The sequence below is a fragment of the Biomphalaria glabrata genome, chromosome 10 (genome assembly GCF_947242115.1).
Source record: "Biomphalaria glabrata chromosome 10, xgBioGlab47.1, whole genome shotgun sequence".
NCBI classification, from domain to species: Eukaryota; Metazoa; Mollusca; class Gastropoda; family Planorbidae; genus Biomphalaria; species Biomphalaria glabrata.
Genome location: NC_074720.1, coordinates 9,157,553 through 9,179,730, shown reverse-complemented (window position 1 = coordinate 9,179,730; position 22,178 = coordinate 9,157,553). Strand labels below are relative to the sequence as shown.

The window sequence follows — 22,178 nt, the reverse complement described above, 5'->3', positions numbered from 1 at the left end:
CTGTGTGGAGTCGCTGAATGAACTCTTGAAGTTCTGCCTCTTATATTCATGTGTATGTTTCTGTTGTGTTGTCTTTATATGAGAAAAAAGTCCTTGTAATCACAACAAATTTCCATAAGGAAAGCAGTCTTAGTCTTAGTCATAAAGCTACTCACCAACAAAATGTTAATCATGAAAAGAAGAAAATACATCTCAATTCTAATTCTTATTGTCAAGGTTTCTTTTAATTTCCGTAACTGTGTTTCTTTGAACTCTAGTGTTCAGAGAACTAGATCTAAGGAATAATTAACTAGTAGACCACCTTGTGAATTAATCTTTCTAAAAATAGGCAAAGTGTTCCTCTAAATACGCAGAATGTGCGAAGTGTTCCGTTAAGGAAAAAGTTCGGGAAATACTGGTCTAAACTAAAATCGTTATAATCATAAATAATACAAGATAAACATTTTGAAAATACTTTTTAAAAACAAAAGCATTGCTTATACAAAGTGTAGCTGTAGCAATTAGTTTGGATCATCATTGGCATGTCTGTCTTAACTTTTCTGTCTCGTGTGTTCTTGTTGAAATAGATAGTAAAAATAAAGTAATAAAAACTCAAAGGTATACCAAATTGTTTTATATAAGCTGTTACCTACAGTTTAATTAGGTGACTAAGATTAAAATTTACATGTTATTTACTTGAACAGTAATAATAAAGCATTTCCAGCAGGTCAGTAACTAAATGCATGGTGTGTACTTTTAATGTACATCTTTTTTAGGGATCAAATCTCATTCACGCTAAATTTGATGTTCGTAATTTGATCTATTGTATTTTTTCTTTTCTTTGTCAGATTTCAAAGTGCCCAATCGTATTCGGACTCCCAAGGGTAAGTCACTATGTTGTCTTAATTATTTCTTGTCTTTAGTTGTCTTTCCTTTACCATTGTCTTTCCTTTTCCTCACTTTTAGATATGTTCTTATCTTTTTTTATCTTTCCTTCATGACATCATTGCATTTTTTTTATTTTTTTTTACTTTCGTTTCGTTCTCTCCTTTATTTTTTTTCGTTTGTTGAAACTGTTTTATTTATTTATTTATTTATTGATTTATTAATTGTTATGTTTTTCATTGGATGCACAAGCATGTAAAATACTAATTGGATGTTTAATTTAATACCATTCTTTTGTCATCGCATTTTTTGAAATTATTTATTTCACATAGACATCACTAGCTCACTAACTCTGCGTTTACATTTGATATCCAACAAACAATTCTCAGTTATACGATGGCACACACGAACTATGACACTGCATAGCATCACACAAGACACTGTACGACAGAGTGAGAACCTCCAATTTTTTCTGAGTCTACAACCTCATTATCAATGGATGATATATTCTACCCCGTAGCAACAGCCTTTCTAGAACAATCCTCACACGAGTCTGTGTGTCATTATCGACCTGATCCTAACCTCCCACCCCCCACCCTCTCCTCATTCTTGTCGTGCTCAGTCTCTGGAATCTAGAAACTTCTTTCTTGACTCTTTTTTTTTTTTAAATCATATACTCATTCTCAAACGTGACAAGCCCCTTCGGGCACTGTCTTAAGCATACGCCTATGTAATCGCGGAAGTAATTGCTAATTACAAATCTCTGGCGATGTGCAGATTTGATGGGACCTGGGTCGGTATCTGGTTGGCCTTAAGGCTTAAACCCTTCACATTCATGGGGTTGTTTTTTCTTTTTTTTTTTTTTTTTGCGTTTTTTTTTTTTTTTTTGGTGGGGGAGTGGGGGGGGGTAGGTGCTTCAATCACTTCATTTGTTTTGGGAATTTATATATATATATATATATATATATATATATATATATATATATATATATATATATATATATATACAGAGAGAGCGAGATTTTTTTGGGGGTGGGGGCATTTTGTTTGTTTGGGAGCGATGTTAGTAAACTTTTTTTTTTCTGGTGAAGGGGTCAAATAATTAACTGCGAGAACACTAAAGGATCCCGTATTTCATACACTGGGACTTCTTTGTGCTTAAAAATTGTATCCAATCAGTTTATACATGCTGTCTTGTCTATATTCTATTTTTTTTTTAAAGGAAACCTCAGAATTTGCGCTATTCAATTTTAGCTTTATCATCATCATAGGAATCCTTGGGCCTTAGGCCTCTTTTCTTTGCCTCTTTTTTGGGGCTTTATATGCCTCTTTATTTCTGACCTAACTGTCACCACCTCAAAGTTGGTGCCATAGAGTAGAAACCCTAATTCTGTATTGTGTATGTTAATTCCATATTGTGAATCTTATTCACAACCCATGTTGCACTAAGGTGAACACTTTTGACCTTAGGTGAACCAGAGAGTTAAAGGCAGTCCACATAGAGATCTTGTAGCAAGCACTTGTATTGAGTCACTTAAGATATAAGCAGTAGAGTTAGATGTTTAAAGTAGTTGGTTATAGAATAAGTACTAAGTTGTGATATTCGTATATTACTGTTGGATTAATACTGACCATTCCTGGGTCGAATTGTATGGTGTATTCACTATGTGGTGTTATATTAAACTTATTGTCTGCTACACCCAGCGTCATTTCATTATTCAGTGATTTGTAACAAGAACCCAATGTCACCACCACGCCTACATTGATAACCACAGCCACATTCATAACATATAAAATAACGCGGTGACATTTTTGGTGTCAGAAGTGTCAGCAAACAGCATTTCTTGGTGTCAGAAGCGGCCGAAAACGACATTTATGACAGCATTGTTCAAAGTCACTTTAACATGATATGCTGAGACAACCTGTGTGGGTGAAACTAAGACAACCGTGATACTACAACCGGTGTGGGTGAAAATCTAGTACTACAAGTCATTCAAGTCATCGTTTGAAGACAGCTGATATATGGTCAGTCGAAGTAGCTGACATATTCAAGAATCATCTACATCGAGTGCTCGTCATAATTCTAATGACACACTCCTATTGTCGCTGTCTAACAGCACATTTAATAAGAGAGCGCTCTCACTCTTAGACCTCTCTTGTCGTCACTACCTAAGGTCATTTTTAGTTATTTATATTTGTTTCAGCAACTGTATGAAAATGGATTACCTGTCAAACATCTGAAGTATTTATTGGATTACTTATGAACTGTACCATTGTACTGTGGATTTAACAAGTGGATTACTTATGAACTGTACCATTGTACTGTGAATTTAACAAGTGGATTACTTATGAACTGTAACATTGTACTGTGGATTTAACAAGTGGATTACTTATGAACTGTAACATTGTACTGTGGATTTAACAAGTGGATTACTTATGAACTGTACCGTTGTGCTGTGGATTTAGCAAGTGGATTACTTATGAACTGTACTGTGGACATATTTTATGTGGAGCATCACCGGAACTTTATGTACAAGTCAAGCATCAAGTGAATATTTAAGGGAAGTAACTTTAATTACCCTTAGTATTATCAGTATTGATTAGTTCTCTTGAACTACACCACAATTTTTTTCATTGTTTACATTTGTATTTATATATACATTTGACTTTAGGGACTAAATTTAATTATCTATTGAGTCTGAGCATTTATATTTTTTTCAAAGTCAGCATCCAGGTATTGGTAGGGACTCTTTAGATAAAGTAAATACTTGATCGTATAGCTGTATTAGTTAAGTTTGTATTTCGTCAAGTATCTATTATATTGTTAAACTCTTGTATTGATATTGTCTTGTTTACATCTGTTGAATTTTCTTTTGCGTCATAGTTATTTCTCATTGTAATTCTTTTGTCTACTATTTCTACTATCTTGTAATGTCTCTTTAAAGCAGACTGTTTAGTATCTATAGTGTATTTATGTTTGTCTAATTACTTATTAATATATATTTATTTACTTCTTATTTCAACCTATTTTTTATTATTATCAACACTACACTACACACTTGATACACTATGGGATATATTTTGATTTGAGATTGTGACAAGATTGATTGTATATATATATACTTTGAGCACATTGAACTATTTTGATACTATTGATACATTGATCACTATTTAACAGACTAATAAGGCTCACATAATTGTGAATTATTTGTTGCAATAAACTTTTACATTGCAAGTGGAGATACTAGAAATACATAATCACATAATTGATCAGTAAAGTATTACATTACGAACTAGACAAAGTACCAAGAATAACGTAAGATACCTCATAACCTCAATTGTTTCGCACAAAATATATATCTACTATTACCTGTAATTACTATTTGAGCAATAATAAGTATTTATTGTACAATATTTCATTTACAAATATCTAGTACACATATCTATTACTAAACTATATTACTAATTTGAATCTTTGAAAATGGCTGAGTATGAAAAACTAATAGAGATAGTGGATAAACTAAAGTTAAAAGAAGATGATAGAGCTGCATTCATTAAAATTGAAATAGATAGAATTAGAGTAGAAAAAGACAAGCAACGGGAAGAAATGCTACATGAAAGAAGACTCAGAGAGAAAGAACAAGAAAACTTAGAGAAAGAAAAAGAACGCCAGCATGAAATAAAATTAAAAGAACATGAAGAAAAAATGGCAAAACTAGCAAAAGAAAATAAAGACAATTCAGCAAGTCAAACTTCATCTCATCATCAGTATCATAGCAAATTTAGGAACTTTGACCCAAAAGAAGACACATTAGAAAATTTCATTATTCAATTTGAATACATCTGTCAAACAGCAAATATGAATAGTGCACAAATGGCTCAACAACTGCTAGCTAACCTAAGAGGTGAACCACTAAACATCATCGACACACTAACTATGGAGCAAAGAAAAGACTACAACACAGTAAAACAAAGACTAATTGAACATTTTGGCAAAACGGAGGAGCACTATCGAAAACTTTTTAGGGAAATAAAACTAGCAAAGAATACAGATTTAAAAAGAACAATACATGACATGCGCCAGAACATGACAAAGTGGCTACAACTCGCAAACTGTAACTTAGATGACCCCAAACAGATCTTAGATTTTTTTCTCATTGAGAATGTGTTAATAAATGTTACAGATGCAGCATTCTCATTCCTGAAGGAGAGAAAAATAAAAAATGAAGCTGAATTGATATCAAACTTAACAACATACAAGGACTCCCACCCAAACATCACCATTGACAAAAGGGAATTGTACAATGTAGCTGCAACAGTGACAGAAAACCATCCAAGATCTACAAATAAATTTAAATATGCCAAGAGCATACAATGTTTTTTCTGTGGCATATTGGGTCACACCAAAGCAGAGTGCAGAAAGAGAATGGCATCAGAAAAACAACAACATGTAAATAGAAACCATAGATATGGAAGAGATAACAGAACTTTCCAGAGTTTCAGTCCTAACTATAATAGATCCTATCAACAACAATATAACAGAAGAACATGGCAAAGCTACAGTCCAACTAACAGTAGATCACATCAAACAAACAGAACCAAAGCAGCAAACAAAACAAATAATTATACACATCATATAGTTAAAGTTGAAAATCTTTCAAGAAATACTAGATGGCAAACTATTATGAATTATTTTAACAACACAGCTTTTGTAAAATGGGTAGACATCAAAATAAGTGAAGACAAATCAAACAAAATAGCTTTAGTCTATTTGAAAACACAAAGAGATTGTAACAAAATTGTCAATTCATTTGATAATACTTTATTTCAAGGAAGATATATTAGAGTAATGCACTTTAAAGCTAGCATAAATTCAAGGTCATAGAATTAAAGTCACAATTGCTAAAGTTCAAAGATTTAAGATTCACACCTTAAAGTAAAAAATTATTTTTACAACCAGCTATGATGTTATTTTGTAAACATTGAGCATTATTTTGTAAACATTGAGTACTATTTGTAAACATTGAACTAGAACTAAGACTTCATTTTTTAAAAAAAAACTCTATTTGTAAACAAACTTTGGAATTTGATTACTACATTGTAACCAACAATTTTTTTTTCACATTCTTTTGTCAACAAGAATAACATTTTTGTACTCAACAATGTAAACAAACATTGAATTTTTTCCAAACTTATTCAGTACCTAGCTTAATTTTTTTTCCATACAATGTAAACATTATTTTTTCTCATTGTATTGAGAACAACTGTGACAAATTTTTTTTTCTACAGCTATTGTAAACAAGATTGGAATTTTTTTTACTATGTCATTTATCACAATTATATAACTTAGTCACATTTTTCAATACTATTGAAAAAGGAGATTGATTCATAATGTAACTTATTTATTCAATGTCAATTAGTGTAATGAAATATTGACATACACTTGTATTTTTTGAAAACATTTTTGTCAAACTATTCTTATGAACTTTATTTTTTGTAACAATCATTGATGTAAACAAGAAGATTGTTGTACAAACTTTTTGATATTTCAAGTACTGAAAGAGACACTTGATATTATTCTTTTAAATTGGACTTACACATTTTTTCACAACAGATTAAAATGAATACAACTAAACCATTATGATGTTATGCTTGTATATATATGCTTGAACAAATTAATGTAAACTCAAAGATTGTATCAAAACTGACACATTTTCTCAGTTGAATCTTTTTGACAAAAGAGTTTTTTGAACTTTGTACTCAATAATTATTTGATAAACAATGTAACATTAAACTTTTGCCATTACTAGCTACAAATTATTTGAACTGGCATATAGAGAAATACTTAATTGAAATATAAGGTGCATGTACAAGCACTATGAAGGATACTTATTATTTTGATTTCATGTTGATACTTTTGATCCAATATTTTGATACTTGAATTATACATATTTACTTGTCTAATATTAATGCACAACAATTTTTTATGGAGATGTCAAACCTCATATTGAAGTAAACAGATACATTGAATTGGTAACAATGATCATTAAACAATTTGATGTTGAATTTTGACACATATATTTTGAATTTTTCTATACTTATCACTTACATATTGAGACTTACTTGTAACATTTTCTACATGATTTGTACATATTGTACTATTGGTGTTAAAAAAAAAAACAGACTTCTAACATTTCTATAGTGTCAAAGATTTTTTATAAATAGATATTGTGAATAAAAAAACTTGTATTAATTTTTCACATTGTGACATAGGAGATTGTCATTGAAATTTTTGTCACACTTTGCACATATTATTATGAAAAAGACTTGTAAATATTGAACACATTTGAATATTGATGTATATATTAGAACTACATGTAAAGAATTATTTGAGAGGTTAAGTATTTGACTCAGAGAATTATTTGAATTGCCTTACAAGAATATGATGAATTAGAGAATTTTGCCCTTGTATGAATTTTTTTTGATTCAGCAAATATTTTGTGTAACACCGTCATATTATATATTTTATTGCAAGTTTGTAGTTCTATTTGAACTCTGCAATTGTACATTTGATAGACCCCAAGAATTCCAATTGATCCTACTTATGATAATTATGTCGTCAAGCTGAAAAAAATTTCTTCAAAATTTTTTTCAAAAAGGGGGTGATAGGTAATGTCACCACCTCAAAGTTGGTGCCATAGAGTAGAAACCCTAATTCTGTATTGTGTATGTTAATTCCATATTGTGAATCTTATTCACAACCCATGTTGCACTAAGGTGAACACTTTTGACCTTAGGTGAACCAGAGAGTTAAAGGCAGTCCACATAGAGATCTTGTAGCAAGCACTTGTATTGAGTCACTTAAGATATAAGCAGTAGAGTTAGATGTTTAAAGTAGTTGGTTATAGAATAAGTACTAAGTTGTGATATTCGTATATTACTGTTGGATTAATACTGACCATTCCTGGGTCGAATTGTATGGTGTATTCACTATGTGGTGTTATATTAAACTTATTGTCTGCTACACCCAGCGTCATTTCATTATTCAGTGATTTGTAACAAGAACCCAATGTCACCACCACGCCTACATTGATAACCACAGCCACATTCATAACATATAAAATAACGCGGTGACACTAACCTATTTCTGAAAAACTACATGAGCATTGTACAGGTATATGAAAATCAAACTTGATAATTCTCTACCCGGCAGTCCATTCAATTTAAGAAAATGGTGCATTGCAGAGCATAAAGTGTAGAATTTTCATGCTTACTATTCAGTTTGTAAAAAAATGCCTAAAAAACTTTATTTCACTTTACGTTATATTGTTATTATTATTATTATTATTATATTAGAAACGAACGAGTATTCATTCTCTGGCGCTGCCAGGGTCGAGTTTCGTTAAAGGAAAATAAAATTCATCGTAGTCCCTTTATCAGTTTCCACTGAGGAATTTTCTGGTGATTGGCAGATCTGCCCTTATTATCATTATGATTGTTATTATTATTATTAAACGTTTTTCAAATTCTCTGGCTCTGTCAGGATCAGGATCGATATTCATTAAGGGAGACAGAATTCGTTGTAGTCCCCTTAAGACTGACCACTGATTATTAGGAATATTGCTGGTTCGCAGCAGTAGCACCATTGACAAGTAATGAAAATGTTCCTAGGAGTGTCCAGGGTCACGAAGATAGTATTATATTATTATTATATTATTATTATTATTTAATTGCTGCATCGATATTTATTATATATTTTGGTTTTGAATTGGTTTATGCTTTAAAAAACTTCTTCCTTGTTTTTCTTTGTGTGTGTGTGTGTGTTTTATATACAAAGCTTATATTAACTCACTCTGTCTGTCTGTTTGTCTGTCTTTAAAAAGTTGGTGCACGTTATTTCTCCCACACCCATTCTCGGATCAAGTTTAAATTTTGCACAATTATTTCTTGCACATGACAAAACAAACTGTTTCGTATTGAACAAGGGAAAGAAATCGTACTTGAATTAGTCCCATTGAGGCGGCTTGAGCCCTAGTTAAAATAGTTTTAAAAATTGTATACATTTAAAAGCGATCACGGTAACTTTAAAACAGATACATGCTTCTTCCCCCTTTCCTTTTTTCCCCCATCTGGTCCAGACAAGTGATAGGATCATAGCGCATTGAGAAAACTAAGATCATGAAATCGCGCTAAACAAAACCAATGTGTAAAAATATTTCTAATCGCTGTTTTTTTAGATCCATTAAACATTTCATGACAAGACTGCTTCAAACTAATTGATACAATTGCACTTAATTCAAGCTTCTTTTGTTTTGTTTTTTTAAAGTATTTTTATGTTATTCTTTTTTTAATTTGACCCTATAGTGACATAGTCAGTCCAGATGTTTCTATATGTTTTAGACGTTGTAAGACCACGCAGATATTGCAGTTTCCTAACACCCCAGAATGTTCAAATTACTTATTTGTTGGTTTAGTTCATCCTTTCGAATTATTTTCCCAAATCACCCTCCCGCCCCCCCCCCTCCCTTCCTGGTTCATATTTTACGTAATCTCATCCCAATTCTCTCACGCGTTATTCTCACGTCCGCACGCGCCACGGTTTCGCCGGAAGTTGCGTGGCTTGTTGGTGCGCTAACACTGCTTCATTATTAAATCCTCCATGGGCGTCTCACACGGGGGGTAAACAATGCGGACGTAATATCTGGGACTAAAGTAAACGTCTCGCAAGTAAATCGTGAGTAACTTTGACTGACTTCCGGTCCCGTGGAACAACATAAAAGGGGAGGGCTGTGTCAATTTAATCTTCACAACGTCATTCTGATCTAACCCTCCTCTCTGCCTTTACACTAGGAACAAACAGAATGGCGGAAAAAAGATGAAGCATAACTGATTCTTGCTTAAAGGGGGAGGGGGAGATTGAAGACGATTAATGCAGGGTGATAGAAAAAAATGTGGGGGAATGGGGGTCTAACCATCTTGAAATTGTCCTTAAAATGACGTCAGTAGATTCGTCTCCCGGGGCCACCAATATCACCCTCCTTGGCCCCTAGTGGCCCCGAATTTTTTAAGCTAGAAAATTTCTTTTCTTTATTAGTCGAAAATGAAAGATGGTGGGTGTGTGATTTTTGATACAAAAGAGAGAGAGAGAGAGTATGAGAGTGAAAGAGAGAGCGTGAGAGAGAGAGAGAGGTATACCTTGAGAGAGAGAGAGGGCGTGATGGGGAGAGAGAGAGAGAAAAGAGCATAAGAGAAAGAGAGGTCATTAGAGAGAAATAGAGAAAGGACACTGAATGTGAATGACAGATCTGAACAGAAAAGAGAAGGGCAAAGAAGAAGTTCATCTATATCTTTAAACAATGTTACACAAGTGTGAGTACATTGAACTAACATTCCCAAGCTTAAAGTACTCAGTCCAGCGTTTTCACGACAGACAAATAAATAAAACACAAATATAGAGGAATGAATCGGAACCCTTTCACATTAATTGTGTTGTTTTTCTCTCGACCATGTTATTTCCCCCACCCTTTCTCCTCTTGTATTTAATCTCGAACTGCGCCCCAGTCATTAGGTATAGTTACTGCGATATTGTATGAACGATACGCTTGGATTGCCTTTACATACCTGGTATCGTGTGTCGCAAAATACACAAATATCGATTCCATTAGTCACCGCTCTGGCAAAAGTTCTGACAGGACGTCAGTGACCGGGAGTCTGTTGAAATGTTATAATTATTAAAAGTGTGGAAAATGGGCGTAGTGTGAGCGGGTAAACGTGCTTGTGTATACATGTGTGTTTGTTTAAGCGAGACCATTTGTTATAGAAGGCCTCAACACTGACCTGCAACGTCACAACCTGTGGGCAGTTTAGACCAATAGCTCGTTGCCACAAACTTCCCATAGGTTGTGACGTTGCAGGTCAGTGTTGAGGCCTTCTATAACAAATGGTCTGTGTTTAAGATGGCGAGGTGGGGGGTGGGGGCGCTTATTATCAAGTATGACGCTGTTAGTGGCTTTGTTATACCCTCTTTGAGACATAATGTGTAAATGTAGAAGCAAGTTATAGACCTAGTAGTTCCATGGAAATCTAGATCTAGTATCTTACCTCGCAATGTTATAGAAGGCCTCAACACTGACCTGCAACGTCACAACCTGTGGGCAGTTTAGACCAATAGCTCGTTCTCTTTCATTCAACCTTATGCTACGTTTAGATCTAATTTGTTTTTCTCTCTTGACTTTTTGGGATAGAACTTTTGATTCATTTCTTTGAAGATTTGGACTGAAATATAAAGCTAACATTTGCAGACATAGTATCTCACGATTTCACCAGGGGAAAAATATAATAATTTAAAATATTTTTTTTAGCAACCTCTTTTATTATATTTGTAAGTGAAATTTTCGGGAATATGAGAACCTTGTTGTTTTTAGATTCTTGAAAAAGGAGAGAACACATTAGGTGAAGAGAAAATTCACAGAATCATTAAAGACAATTTCTTCTTTTAACTTTCGGTAAGGATAATATGCATTGAGTGAATACAAACTGTCTATTTTATTATATTTTTTGACATTATGACTATTCAATAACCTCATAAACATGGCACTCTTACAACGAAAGTTTGAGGCGAACTTCAGAAATGACGATGATCTCGTACAATCCCATCCTGGACCCAAACATCTGACATATTTCATCCTTAGTCAAAACATCTCTAATATTTCATCCGAGGCCTAAACATCTGGCATATTTCATCCTTAGTCAAAACGTCTTGAGGGCCTCAGAAGATTAGGGCGGGAAAAGTTTGAACCCAGGACCATCTTAACTACTTTCTGGAGCGTAGGCCACAAGACCAGGCAATCTTAGACTTACTTAGACTTAGGACCTCCCGCGCCGTTCGGCGCATTGGGCAGCAAGCTGTCTCCATAAAGATCTGTCGTTGGCAATGTCTGAAGCTTCCTCCCACATGGTGCCCACTGTTCTCAGGTCCTCCGTGAAGGTGTGTCGCCAATACGAGGACGTCCCTGTTTGCGCTTTCCTCGGATTGGCTTCCATGTCATCGCAACTCTTGGTATACGTAGTTCATTTTATCGTAGAACATGTCCCGCAAACCTCATGCGACGCTCTGTCACAACCTAATCAAGTGTTCGACTCCCAGTTCGGCATAGGATTTCCTTGTTTGATACCCGATCTGTGTAACTGACTCCCAAAATACGTCTCAGCCATTTTTGTTAAGAAATGACCAGGCAATCATCCGTCTGAAAGTAAATAATCACAAGTAGAACTGAAACCATTTCGAGACGTTGTTTCGGTTGAAATATAAAGAAAAAAAACTATTTAAAACACTGTCCAAGACCCAGACGTGTTGGCACCTCGATTAAAACCAACAGGAAAAGCAAAATCTTAAGACAAAATCAAGGGAGGCGATAACGAAAATACTGTTACGGATTTTTTCAAGTTCTCATTTCAGTCCGGCGTTAACACTCTAATTTTACGAACTCCTTCTAAAATTGTGATCTAATTTTCACCGTCTCGATCACCATGTCCCCTCACACTTGCCCTCATCTTCCTCACACTTGCCCTCATCTTCCTCACACTTGCACGAAAGCTCACACGTACACAAGCCCAACTCTTTCACACATACAAGACCAACAGTTTTCCCACATTGCGCTTCGTGCCTTTCTGTTCAAGAACAGAGCATGGATCCGGAAAATCAGATCTCATGGCCAGGGGCGATGACACCCTCGGTGTTAGCCTCGGCGCCTTGGGGGAGCGCTGGGGATCTGTGATCCGCCTAATTGTTTGTTCTAAAGACGTTTTTTTTCAACAAAAAAAAAAATGTCGACACGAACAAAGCGTTAGTCGCTTATAAATTACGCGCCTACAAAGCAGAAGATGAAAAAAATCTGGTAACACCGGCTTTTGGGTGCCAGCTTGTCTAGCATCAACGGACTTAAGTTGGATGGGAGTTTGTTTTATGCAAAACTCTCTTTTTCTGAAATAGGGTTTCTGGGGTTTTTTTTGTTTGTTTTTTTTTATCATTTTTTATTTCCCGGGTGGTCTTACTATTTGGGTTTGTTTTAGGTGTGCAAATAAATTGAATTCGAGGTCGGAGGTCATTTAGATGTTATCTACAAGCTGATATACGATGGTGAAATAGAAAACGAATAAGGGGCGGTAAGTAAGGCATAAGCAGAGGGAGGGGGGCGGAGCTAGAAAACGTCGAAGAAATGGGAAACATAGAGTTGAGAAAGAAAAAACAAAACAAAAGTCAAGAAAAGACTGCTGCTTTTTAAAAAATGAGAAGATGGTTTATTTTTATGAAATAATTTTTTGGGAATAGTTAAAAAGACATTTTATCAATAAACTGACTTAGTTAATTAGACTATAATCCTACATCATTTTTGCATACATAGAGAGGTAATCTCAATCTATATTACATTTAGATATATGGCAATTCAACAGTACATAAATTTTGAATAGAATATATACTTTGTTATGCAAAGAAAGGATACCATACATAAAACAAATATTCAATAGTTGACCTATTTCAATTGATTATGTTCAATTTTCGAACAGAGACAACAACATTGCTATTTAGTAACCCTTTTGAACAAATAGGTTTATGTTTTTATTTCTTGTTTTTTTTAATGTTTTTATTTATTTTATTATTATTTTTTACTAATTCAATTAATGCGTCTATAGCGCTGATTATTTGTTTTATTATTTTAATATCCTCCGGTTGTGGAAGGAACCTTTAACTTCCACTAGTGTCTTGGCTGTAATCTAAGGAACACTTATGCTAAATTTTATCAAGATTATTCAAACGGTGTCGATTTCTATAAAGAACACACATAAAAAAAACCTACCGCTTACAATATGCTTTATAGAATAGATTGACGGTGACACAGAGATTGGATCTAGAATGAAAAAAAAATAAATTTTCAAATGTCGAATGCGAAACTATTTTAAATGAAATTTCAGCCTTAACTTTATTTTAAAGGCTGACAGTCGAAAAGAAAAGTTTCACGCTAATTGCACAAACAACTTATGTACAGTAGAGCGTTCTAAGCATTTTGCACAAGAGAGAAACAAATAAATGTTTTTATCGAAAATTTTTTTATTTTTTTTTTTTGGTTTGATAGTTTAAATAGCACGCTCTGTTGCACAATCTTAATTTCTGTAATAAATGCAAGACTTGAATTTTCTTTAAAACTCTATAATTTAAAAATAAATTTAATGTTAAGTTTGAGGTTGTTTTTTTTTAAATATTGGCTTTATCTTCCTGTTGCTCAGGTAAAGAGTTTCTGATTTTTTAAGACGTCTGCAAAGTAGATTCATAAACTTAGTATAATTATTTAAAGCTGATTTTTATGAGATACTGCTGAAGTGGGTTCTCCCACTCTAATATTCAATTAATTTGACTTGATAGCCTCACGAGATTCGGGGCTACAGGTGAAATACGTAAAAAAAGGCTATTAATTTTAGTATTGGTTTAACGAGCTTCTAGCGAGGGTTGAAAGGAATAGTGAGTTATTCTTAAGTAGACACTCTGAGAAAATGAAAGTTAACCTGGGGCCATTTTTTATAAACTGTTAACATAGGATTTGATATTGAAATGCATAAAGATAAAACAATTAAACAGTAAAAGTTATCTTTCCCTTTAACTCACTAAATCTCCTCTCTCTCTCTCTCTCTCTCTCTCTCTCTCTCTCTCTCTTGTAGCTACTCGATTCCCTCTCTTCTCTTATATTGCAAGTGTTCCGTCCACCCCTGTTAGTATTGAACCCAATCTCTTTACAGTTCTGTCTCCAAACACTCGAAGGACATTTTATTTCTCCCAGAGTTCCCACCGGCTCATAAAGTTCCGGAAGTTTTCTGATGAGGTCGACCTCCCACAATGCTGCGGTACTTCTCACTTCGCCATAAATTCTCATCTTTAAAACAAAACTAATTCTTAAATAATTTTTACTGCCTTTGTATGTGCCTAGGGTGGCGAGGGTGTGCGTGTGTGACGGGCGCGGAGGGGGTGCCTGTTCTTGTGAGTCCACCTGATGAAATAACCCAGCAATGCTAGCCTTTGATGCTGAATAACTCTTCACGACGACGTCGATGAATTAATTTCCATCGGGAGTTAAGGTTCTTGACTTTCTATATGTATACATTAAGTGACCCCAATAAATCTTGATTTAAACAAGATTTTAGTGTTTCCATTTTAGTTCCAAAAAAAAGGGGGGGGGAAGGGTAGGTGGTGGCGAGGTGGGAATTGTAGTTTCAATCAGTTTGCTTATATTGCATACGTTTTTAAAGTATCATATTTGATATATAATGAATTTATGCATGCTTAATGGGCACGACATAGGGCCTTAGTAGTAGTGCCGATGTGCTAGGAACTATAAACCAAAGACCAATACGCCTGCATTTGTTATTGAATCAAAGTCAATTTTCAGTATCCCTGAGACTATTAATTCCGATACATTTATATCACGTTTATTCACACAGTTTTAAACCAAAATAAAGCATGAAAAACAAACATACATATACTCTCATTTAAACATTTTCTGTCGTCATCGATGGGTATAATTGGAACGTAAAGTTATACATTGTTTCAATTTCGCTTATATTAATTGGAAACCAATAGTACTAGAGATAGCGTAGGTCCAATATATACTCAAAAGAGACATAAAGTCCTAAATACAAGCGTAATTAACTATTCTTGGAGCCCCTATCTTGTATTCAATTCTTAATAGAAAACAAAAATAGTTTACTGTTGAAAACCAGAGCCTCGATAAGTTGTTCTAGCTGATCAATGCCTCTGAATCTTCAGTGATCCAAAGACCTTGCTCTTACCTGCATTAATCGGGAAATTTCTTGTTATTGTGTTGATTTTTTGTGAATGTCTACTGGCATAGTTCCTCCTTTCAGACCTTACGATCTACGAGGCGGATGATGTTAAGGTGATGATGATGGTTAAGGACTATAGTGCCATGCGTCCAGGACAACGACCAACCGCCTCTACTCTCCATAACTAATGCTAGTTACCCATTAGGGCGCTCTAAAAATCCCAAAATTCATAATACCCAGGACCCCCGGTTGGGAAGTCAAGCGCCCAACCTGTCAGTCACCTCCCCCCCCACCCCCATACAATTTTGCATGAAGTTATAAAATTGTCTGCTGATGGAACTTATGACAAATCTAAACTACCAGGAATTATGAACAATGACTAATTGATGATTACTTTGCGCTGTCGGAAGATCTGTACAATTCATGAGTTTGTCATGCTTTTTCTGTAATACTTTATAAATATTGAATTATAATTTTTTAAAAGACAAAAAAAACAACAGAAAAACTTTCGTTTCCATGGGGGCATGAAGGTAGAGTGGCAATGTGCTTGGCTTCCAAAACCGGAGGTATTTTAGGACGCCGAGTCTACCCAACTCTGACCTAGTGTTAGTTGCAGAAAGTAAAAGTCGGTTGTCTTTGCTGTGCTGGTTGTTATCACATGACTCCCTCGGTAAATGTAGGTCACAGAAATATATGACCTTTCCATCCTCTGCCACCACCTCAAGTTCGTAAAGGCGTACTCTCTTTATTATTTTTTTAATACTATACTTTATACTATCGAGATACTCATGATATTGGTCATGAAATAAAGGCCCTTATTTTTTTTGCTTTACATACCTTTCCACTGACATGTCTATAATTATTTAAAAAAAAAATAATAATAAAATTTTCTATGTTGTTAGAAAATATGATGTCACCGTAGTCCTAAAAAAAAAATATTAAAATGTCATTCTTTACCAAGATGCTGGTGTTGACTCCCTCTGGATGGAGGGTGCAAGGAGGAGATGGGGCAGCAGTGGACTGTCGATAACCACTTCGGTGTCATGTGACCGTCACATTCTATTTTACACCATCATGTCCAAAACGAGGCAGGGGGTTGGGGTATTTTGAATGCTATCACAGCGGAAGTAACAGCCACACGAATGCTTCATTCCCCCTGGACGCCACGACTTTTGGAGTTAATTAATGAAACTTTATCAAATTAGCAGACGATCAAATATCCACGTGATGAGTTCGTGATATTGTTTCACGAGATAATGCTTTTAAAAAAAAATTATATTGCTGTATAGAAATTAAAATTTGTTAACAACTTTCGTATATCAAATGGTATTTAATACAACACTAATATCCAGTAGTTGTTTTTTTTCATTATGTATCATCTACTTTACACACACACACACATACACACACACACACACACACACATACATATATATATATATATATATTACACACAAAGTAAACACACTCTCATATTATTTTGCCTTTATTATAGATTTCAGGCCAATGACCGCTCGTCCAGTGTAGCCTATGGGCTGGTCAGTGCAGGACATTTTGTTTTTGTTAAAGTGTTTCCGATGTTACTTCAGTATCAAAGATTATTACATCCTGGCCCAAACCTCGCTCTGGACGGAGGCCAGTAGAGCTTGAATTCGGGCCATTGAGACGGTGTTCCAGAATGTATACCACACAAACCTGTAACCTTGTTCCAAGACTTTTAAACTGGTGACAATTTAGGTTCAGCGAAAACACCAAACAATAAATAAAAAAAAAAACGGAATTTAAAAAAATATTTAAAATTTAATTAAATAATTTAAAACTAAAGTGTGTATTGTCTGGTTCGGATCTAAATATTAACGCTTAATTAGTGGGCATGTTGTTCAGTTTGTATATCGGGTGAATCAAAAAGTGTGACTCTCAGTCTCTTGGCGTGTTTGTTTCGTTTCGTTTGTTACATAATTGTCAGACGTGACCAAAGTAAGAAGATTATTTTGTCTAAGTTTGAACATTCTGCAAGTGTCAGCAGGCAGGGCACAAAAGCATGACATTATGACAACAATCTGAAGCCCATACCACGTGACCAAGCAGTCTTTATACTTATGATACTTGGAATTTCATATAATATCCATTTCCTTTTTTTTTTTTTTTTGGGAGGGGGGGACATAAAATTATATTATCATATAAGACTGGATGGCTGCCTGGTCGTGCAGTTTTGGCCCTGGACTGTTGTTTGGATTTATCGATGGTCCCGGGTTCAAACCCTGCCCGCTCCCATCCTCCGTCTTCCTGCGGGAGGTTTGGACTAGGAAGTAAATTATCTCCAACTCTGAAGGAACATCCGAAACATGTAAAACATTTTACAAACTTAGACGCTTAAAAATAAAGGCCGAAATAATCATTACAATGACACTATTCTTTGTTCTTTTCCAAACGCCAGGAAAAGATCACTTTGTTCTCAATTTTGTAGCAGACGTTAATGAAAAAAAAACAAAATGGCTACTGTGTTGCTTCACACTGGGACTTTAGGAGAAGCAGACGTGAGACTGAGACCCTCTGAGTGAAAGGCGATCCCATGATTCTAATGTTGCCTAAAAACTACCACAGGGATGTGACGTGGGATATCAAATTTGAGGGATGCCACAATGGTGGTCAACTGGCTTCCCCTCAAAAGACACGCCTATCTGACACTCAGCCTTCCCTTCTATGCACCAGTATAGCATCTGACGCACTGCAGATTTGTGTGTGTGTGTGTGTGTGTTCGGCCATCGCACTTGTCTTGTCCTCGGCGCCCTCACCTCCCTTATTTGTCAAAACCCTGCAAAAACTCCTGCAACATCTTCGTCACCCCCCCCCCTTTTTTTTTCCTTCTTGAAACCATCAGGACCGGGAGAGGGGGGCTGTGAGGGATGGGAGAACAATTTTGTCAGCGCTGTCCCCCGGAGCTAATTTCACTCCTGGCATCCTCGCCCCTAGTTGGCAGGTGATCCAATTGTTATCTCCCCCAGTAGTCATCGGAGACCTGCTGGGTTAAATGCCCCTTTCCAAGTTGGGAACAAACCCATTTCTATAGCAGTATGAGTGTTCCGACCTGGATTGATGAAAAACAAAAAAATATGTAATGAGAACTAAATATTCACTTTACTTTCAATTGCCTCTAAAATGATGGTGTTAAACTGATTAGGGTAATGAGGAACGAGATTTTTAGTCCTGGCAAAGCATGGGTGTGTTTTTAATGTGTTTAGATGTGTTACACTGTGTGTAGATATGTTGTTGTATATGTAGATGTGTTGTATTGTGTTTAGATGTTATGTGTTGTGCGTAAATGTGTCTGTCTGTGTAGATCTTTTGCACTGTATATAGATGTGTTGTACGGTATGTGTAGTGATGTGAGTGATGCTGTATTTTGTGTAGATGTGTAGTACTTTGTGTAGATGTTTTGCGGTGTGTGTATTCGTGTTGCCTTTTATGTAGTTGTGCTACACTAAGAGTGAATGTGTCGTGATGTGTACATATGTGCTCTGTATTACCTAAGCTCTTTCGGTAATTAGGTTTATTTAGGAAAAGACGAATTGCCTTTAAATACTACAACTTAATTGCCTTTAAATATAACTATGTTATTGAACTTTTCCATGACAGTTGTTTGTTTGTTTGATTGATTTCTTTTAATTGGTTCCTATCTTTAGGTCAATTAAGAAAAAACAAGTTCGCGGGAGGGAGTTTTTACTCTTTATTGTTGGGGGGGGGGTTGTGTCAGAAAGTAATTATAGTTAGGAAATGTCGCAATTAAATTTATTGTCATTGATTGCAACCTTTTTCTTCAACTTCCTCCCCACCTCCCCCACACAAACAATTTAAAGTCGACAACGAAGACAGCGTCAATTGTAACATCATTTATTTTTTTTTATTTTTAAATCTGTGGTCCTTAAGTACATTTAGAAAATAAATTGTCATATTTTTGACGAGTCGTCTATGAGCGAGAAAGTCCCGGTGTCGTGTTTAAGTTAATGATTTTAGAATCCCTGGATAGGATTCTACCGAAATAAGATCCTAGAGATATGAAGACACTTCAGTTAGACTTTTAAAAAAAGCGCCATTTATTGTATTGACTGACACATTTTTCGATTCAATCCCTTTTACTAACCGGTATAGCTAACCGGTGTAGGTAACCGGTATCACCACACTTGGCACTAAGCTCTTGTGTAGTTTAACTTCTCTATTTTTACGCTCTGACGAGTTTTAAGACAAAAGTATGGCGATTGTGAGTAACCTGTGTAGATCTGGGTTGATCTGGGTATTTTTAGACGCCTTTGTTTTGATAATCCTGATCATGAGTGTGGGTAGCGAAGCGTGGGAAGAGGGCGTTACGGGGCGTACTTTCAACCCAGAGGTGATACGATTCAGGCCACTCCATTAGGTGACCGACTTTTTGTGATTCCAAAGCGGTGTGTGGCAACTAATCCTGGACTTTATTACCGTGTATCAAAGTACGAGTTATGTTTCTTTAAGTTTTATCATAGTTCGCTTGTTTGTTGACTTTGAGCAGCTCCATCATGACAATAGATTTCTATCTGGTGCAGTCTGAAAATCTAAGGGAATAATTATATTGTCGACCTACAGTTTTCTATGCAAGCTCAATACTTTTAATTAACAAATATAAATCTCTGTTTTGTATAGATATGCAACTACCTTTAGACCAATTTAAAAACAACAAATTTCTATACGTTAATCCTACGAGTCACTCAGTAATGGGTGCACAAGATAAATGCCCTGAATAACATCTATTGAAAGGTTGTTATATTTAAACAATAGGTGTATCCCTTTCATAACTTATTTAAAAGCAATCAAATGTTACGCTTATTTGTGAACCATTTTAAAACCGTTTCAGTTTGTTCTTGTTTTAAATATTCTCATTTCAAATTTTAACGTCTGCAATTATGCCAAGCCACCATGACGGACGGAACCGTGGGACATGAACCTGGAGCATGTAGCGGACTATCAAAAGCTCTAGCCTAGATCCATAATTCCCACCACCGCTGTTAATTACAGAGCGAAGATGTGCCCTTCCGTAAAGCGCAAATCGTACTCTGAGTCATTGCCAGAGCCCAGATAAAGTCTTGATTCTGAGTCATTATCCACCCTCTTGCCTTTTTTAGAAACCATCCACCAAGGATCGCCTTAACAAAAGAGACATTCAAGAAATTGTAACAGCTACTGATAACACGAATTTCGTTTATTGCTCTATGGCACTTTTCTCAAACTGGGGCTGCAAGTACCCTGCGGAGAATGGAACAGGAGGGGGGTATTTTACAGAAGAGTCGATGGTAATTGAATGAGATATTGATAATTTCTGACTTGATTTCAGTAAGAGTAGTGTAAAGTTATTAATACAAAATGCTAGTGAGAAAAGTTAAAATATGGGTATTTAAAAATCGACTCTTGGAGGAAAAAGTTGAGAACCACTGGTCTAGACTCAAGCGACACCAACTCTTGGCGACATTTCAAACCTCAACTGAAAAGGATTCACACCAGAAGTCTGCACCGGGAGACCCTCTAATCGTGCATTTTTCGTCTCCCAAAACAGTTCTTCTCTTAGTGGCATAGCATTCTCTCTTTCTTCCCTGCCATGGTCTAATTAGATATCTCGATGGTTATCACGCTGTAACGGATATGCTCTATAATTAGGTTACGGATTTTCCCGTACACTCTATAACCTATTTGGCTAGGTGTATGAAGAGGAGAGTGACTCAATCTGGGCTGTTTTGTGTTATTGTTCTACATATCTGTATTGTGTTTCTCTAATCTCCTACAGGATTGGTTGAATTCGATACTGCTGTTGACCCCTATCCAAAATGATGTTATGTCTGTAGATGTTTTGATAGATGTAAGCAACAAAAACAATTTGCCTCCACCTTGGGACTCCATTATGTTTGTTAAGAACGCTTTATAAATAACATTATTACTATATAATATATGCCGTAAAAAAAATGTGTTGATGACTACTTTCCTTACTGTTATTTCTAGACAAAGGAAATGACGTAATAAGTTTGTTTTTTTTTCTCCTTTTTTGGAAATTCGAGAACTTATTAACAACTTGTGCATGGCGTATTTTCTAGTTGCAATTTTTACAATTCTTTTATTGAGGTCGCAGATTCATATTAACTAATGGATCCTGGAAAATGGAACCATAATAAGGATCTCGAAAACGGCTTTAACGATTCCCCTAGAAATTTGAAAGTGTATGTATAACTGTTGGAAAAGAATGAATAGCTTGTTGGCTAAACTGGGAAAAATCTAGTTTGAATGTTTTAATTTTTTTAAAGTATAAAACAATTAATTTGGCTAGAGAATTAGAACAGACTCTACGTGTGTGAGTATTTTCATAAATAGACTCTATTTTTTGAAGACTTCAATAAGTTTTCTCAGGAACATTTTGGGCATCGTATTCTAAGTCTAGATCTAAAAGCTTAACATTAGAATATTAT

General features: G+C 35.2%; 1 protein-coding gene across 1 annotated transcript in view; it reads left to right on the top strand.

Moving 5' to 3' along the window:
* LOC106054337 (ephrin-B2-like) overlaps positions 1-22,178 on the top strand; it is a 452,268-nt gene that overhangs the window by 245,243 nt on the left and 184,847 nt on the right. Inside the window, exon 3 of the mRNA XM_056042980.1 lies at positions 828-863. Coding sequence (XP_055898955.1) covers positions 828-863 — 36 coding nt within the window. The remainder of the gene's footprint in view (positions 1-827; positions 864-22,178) is intronic.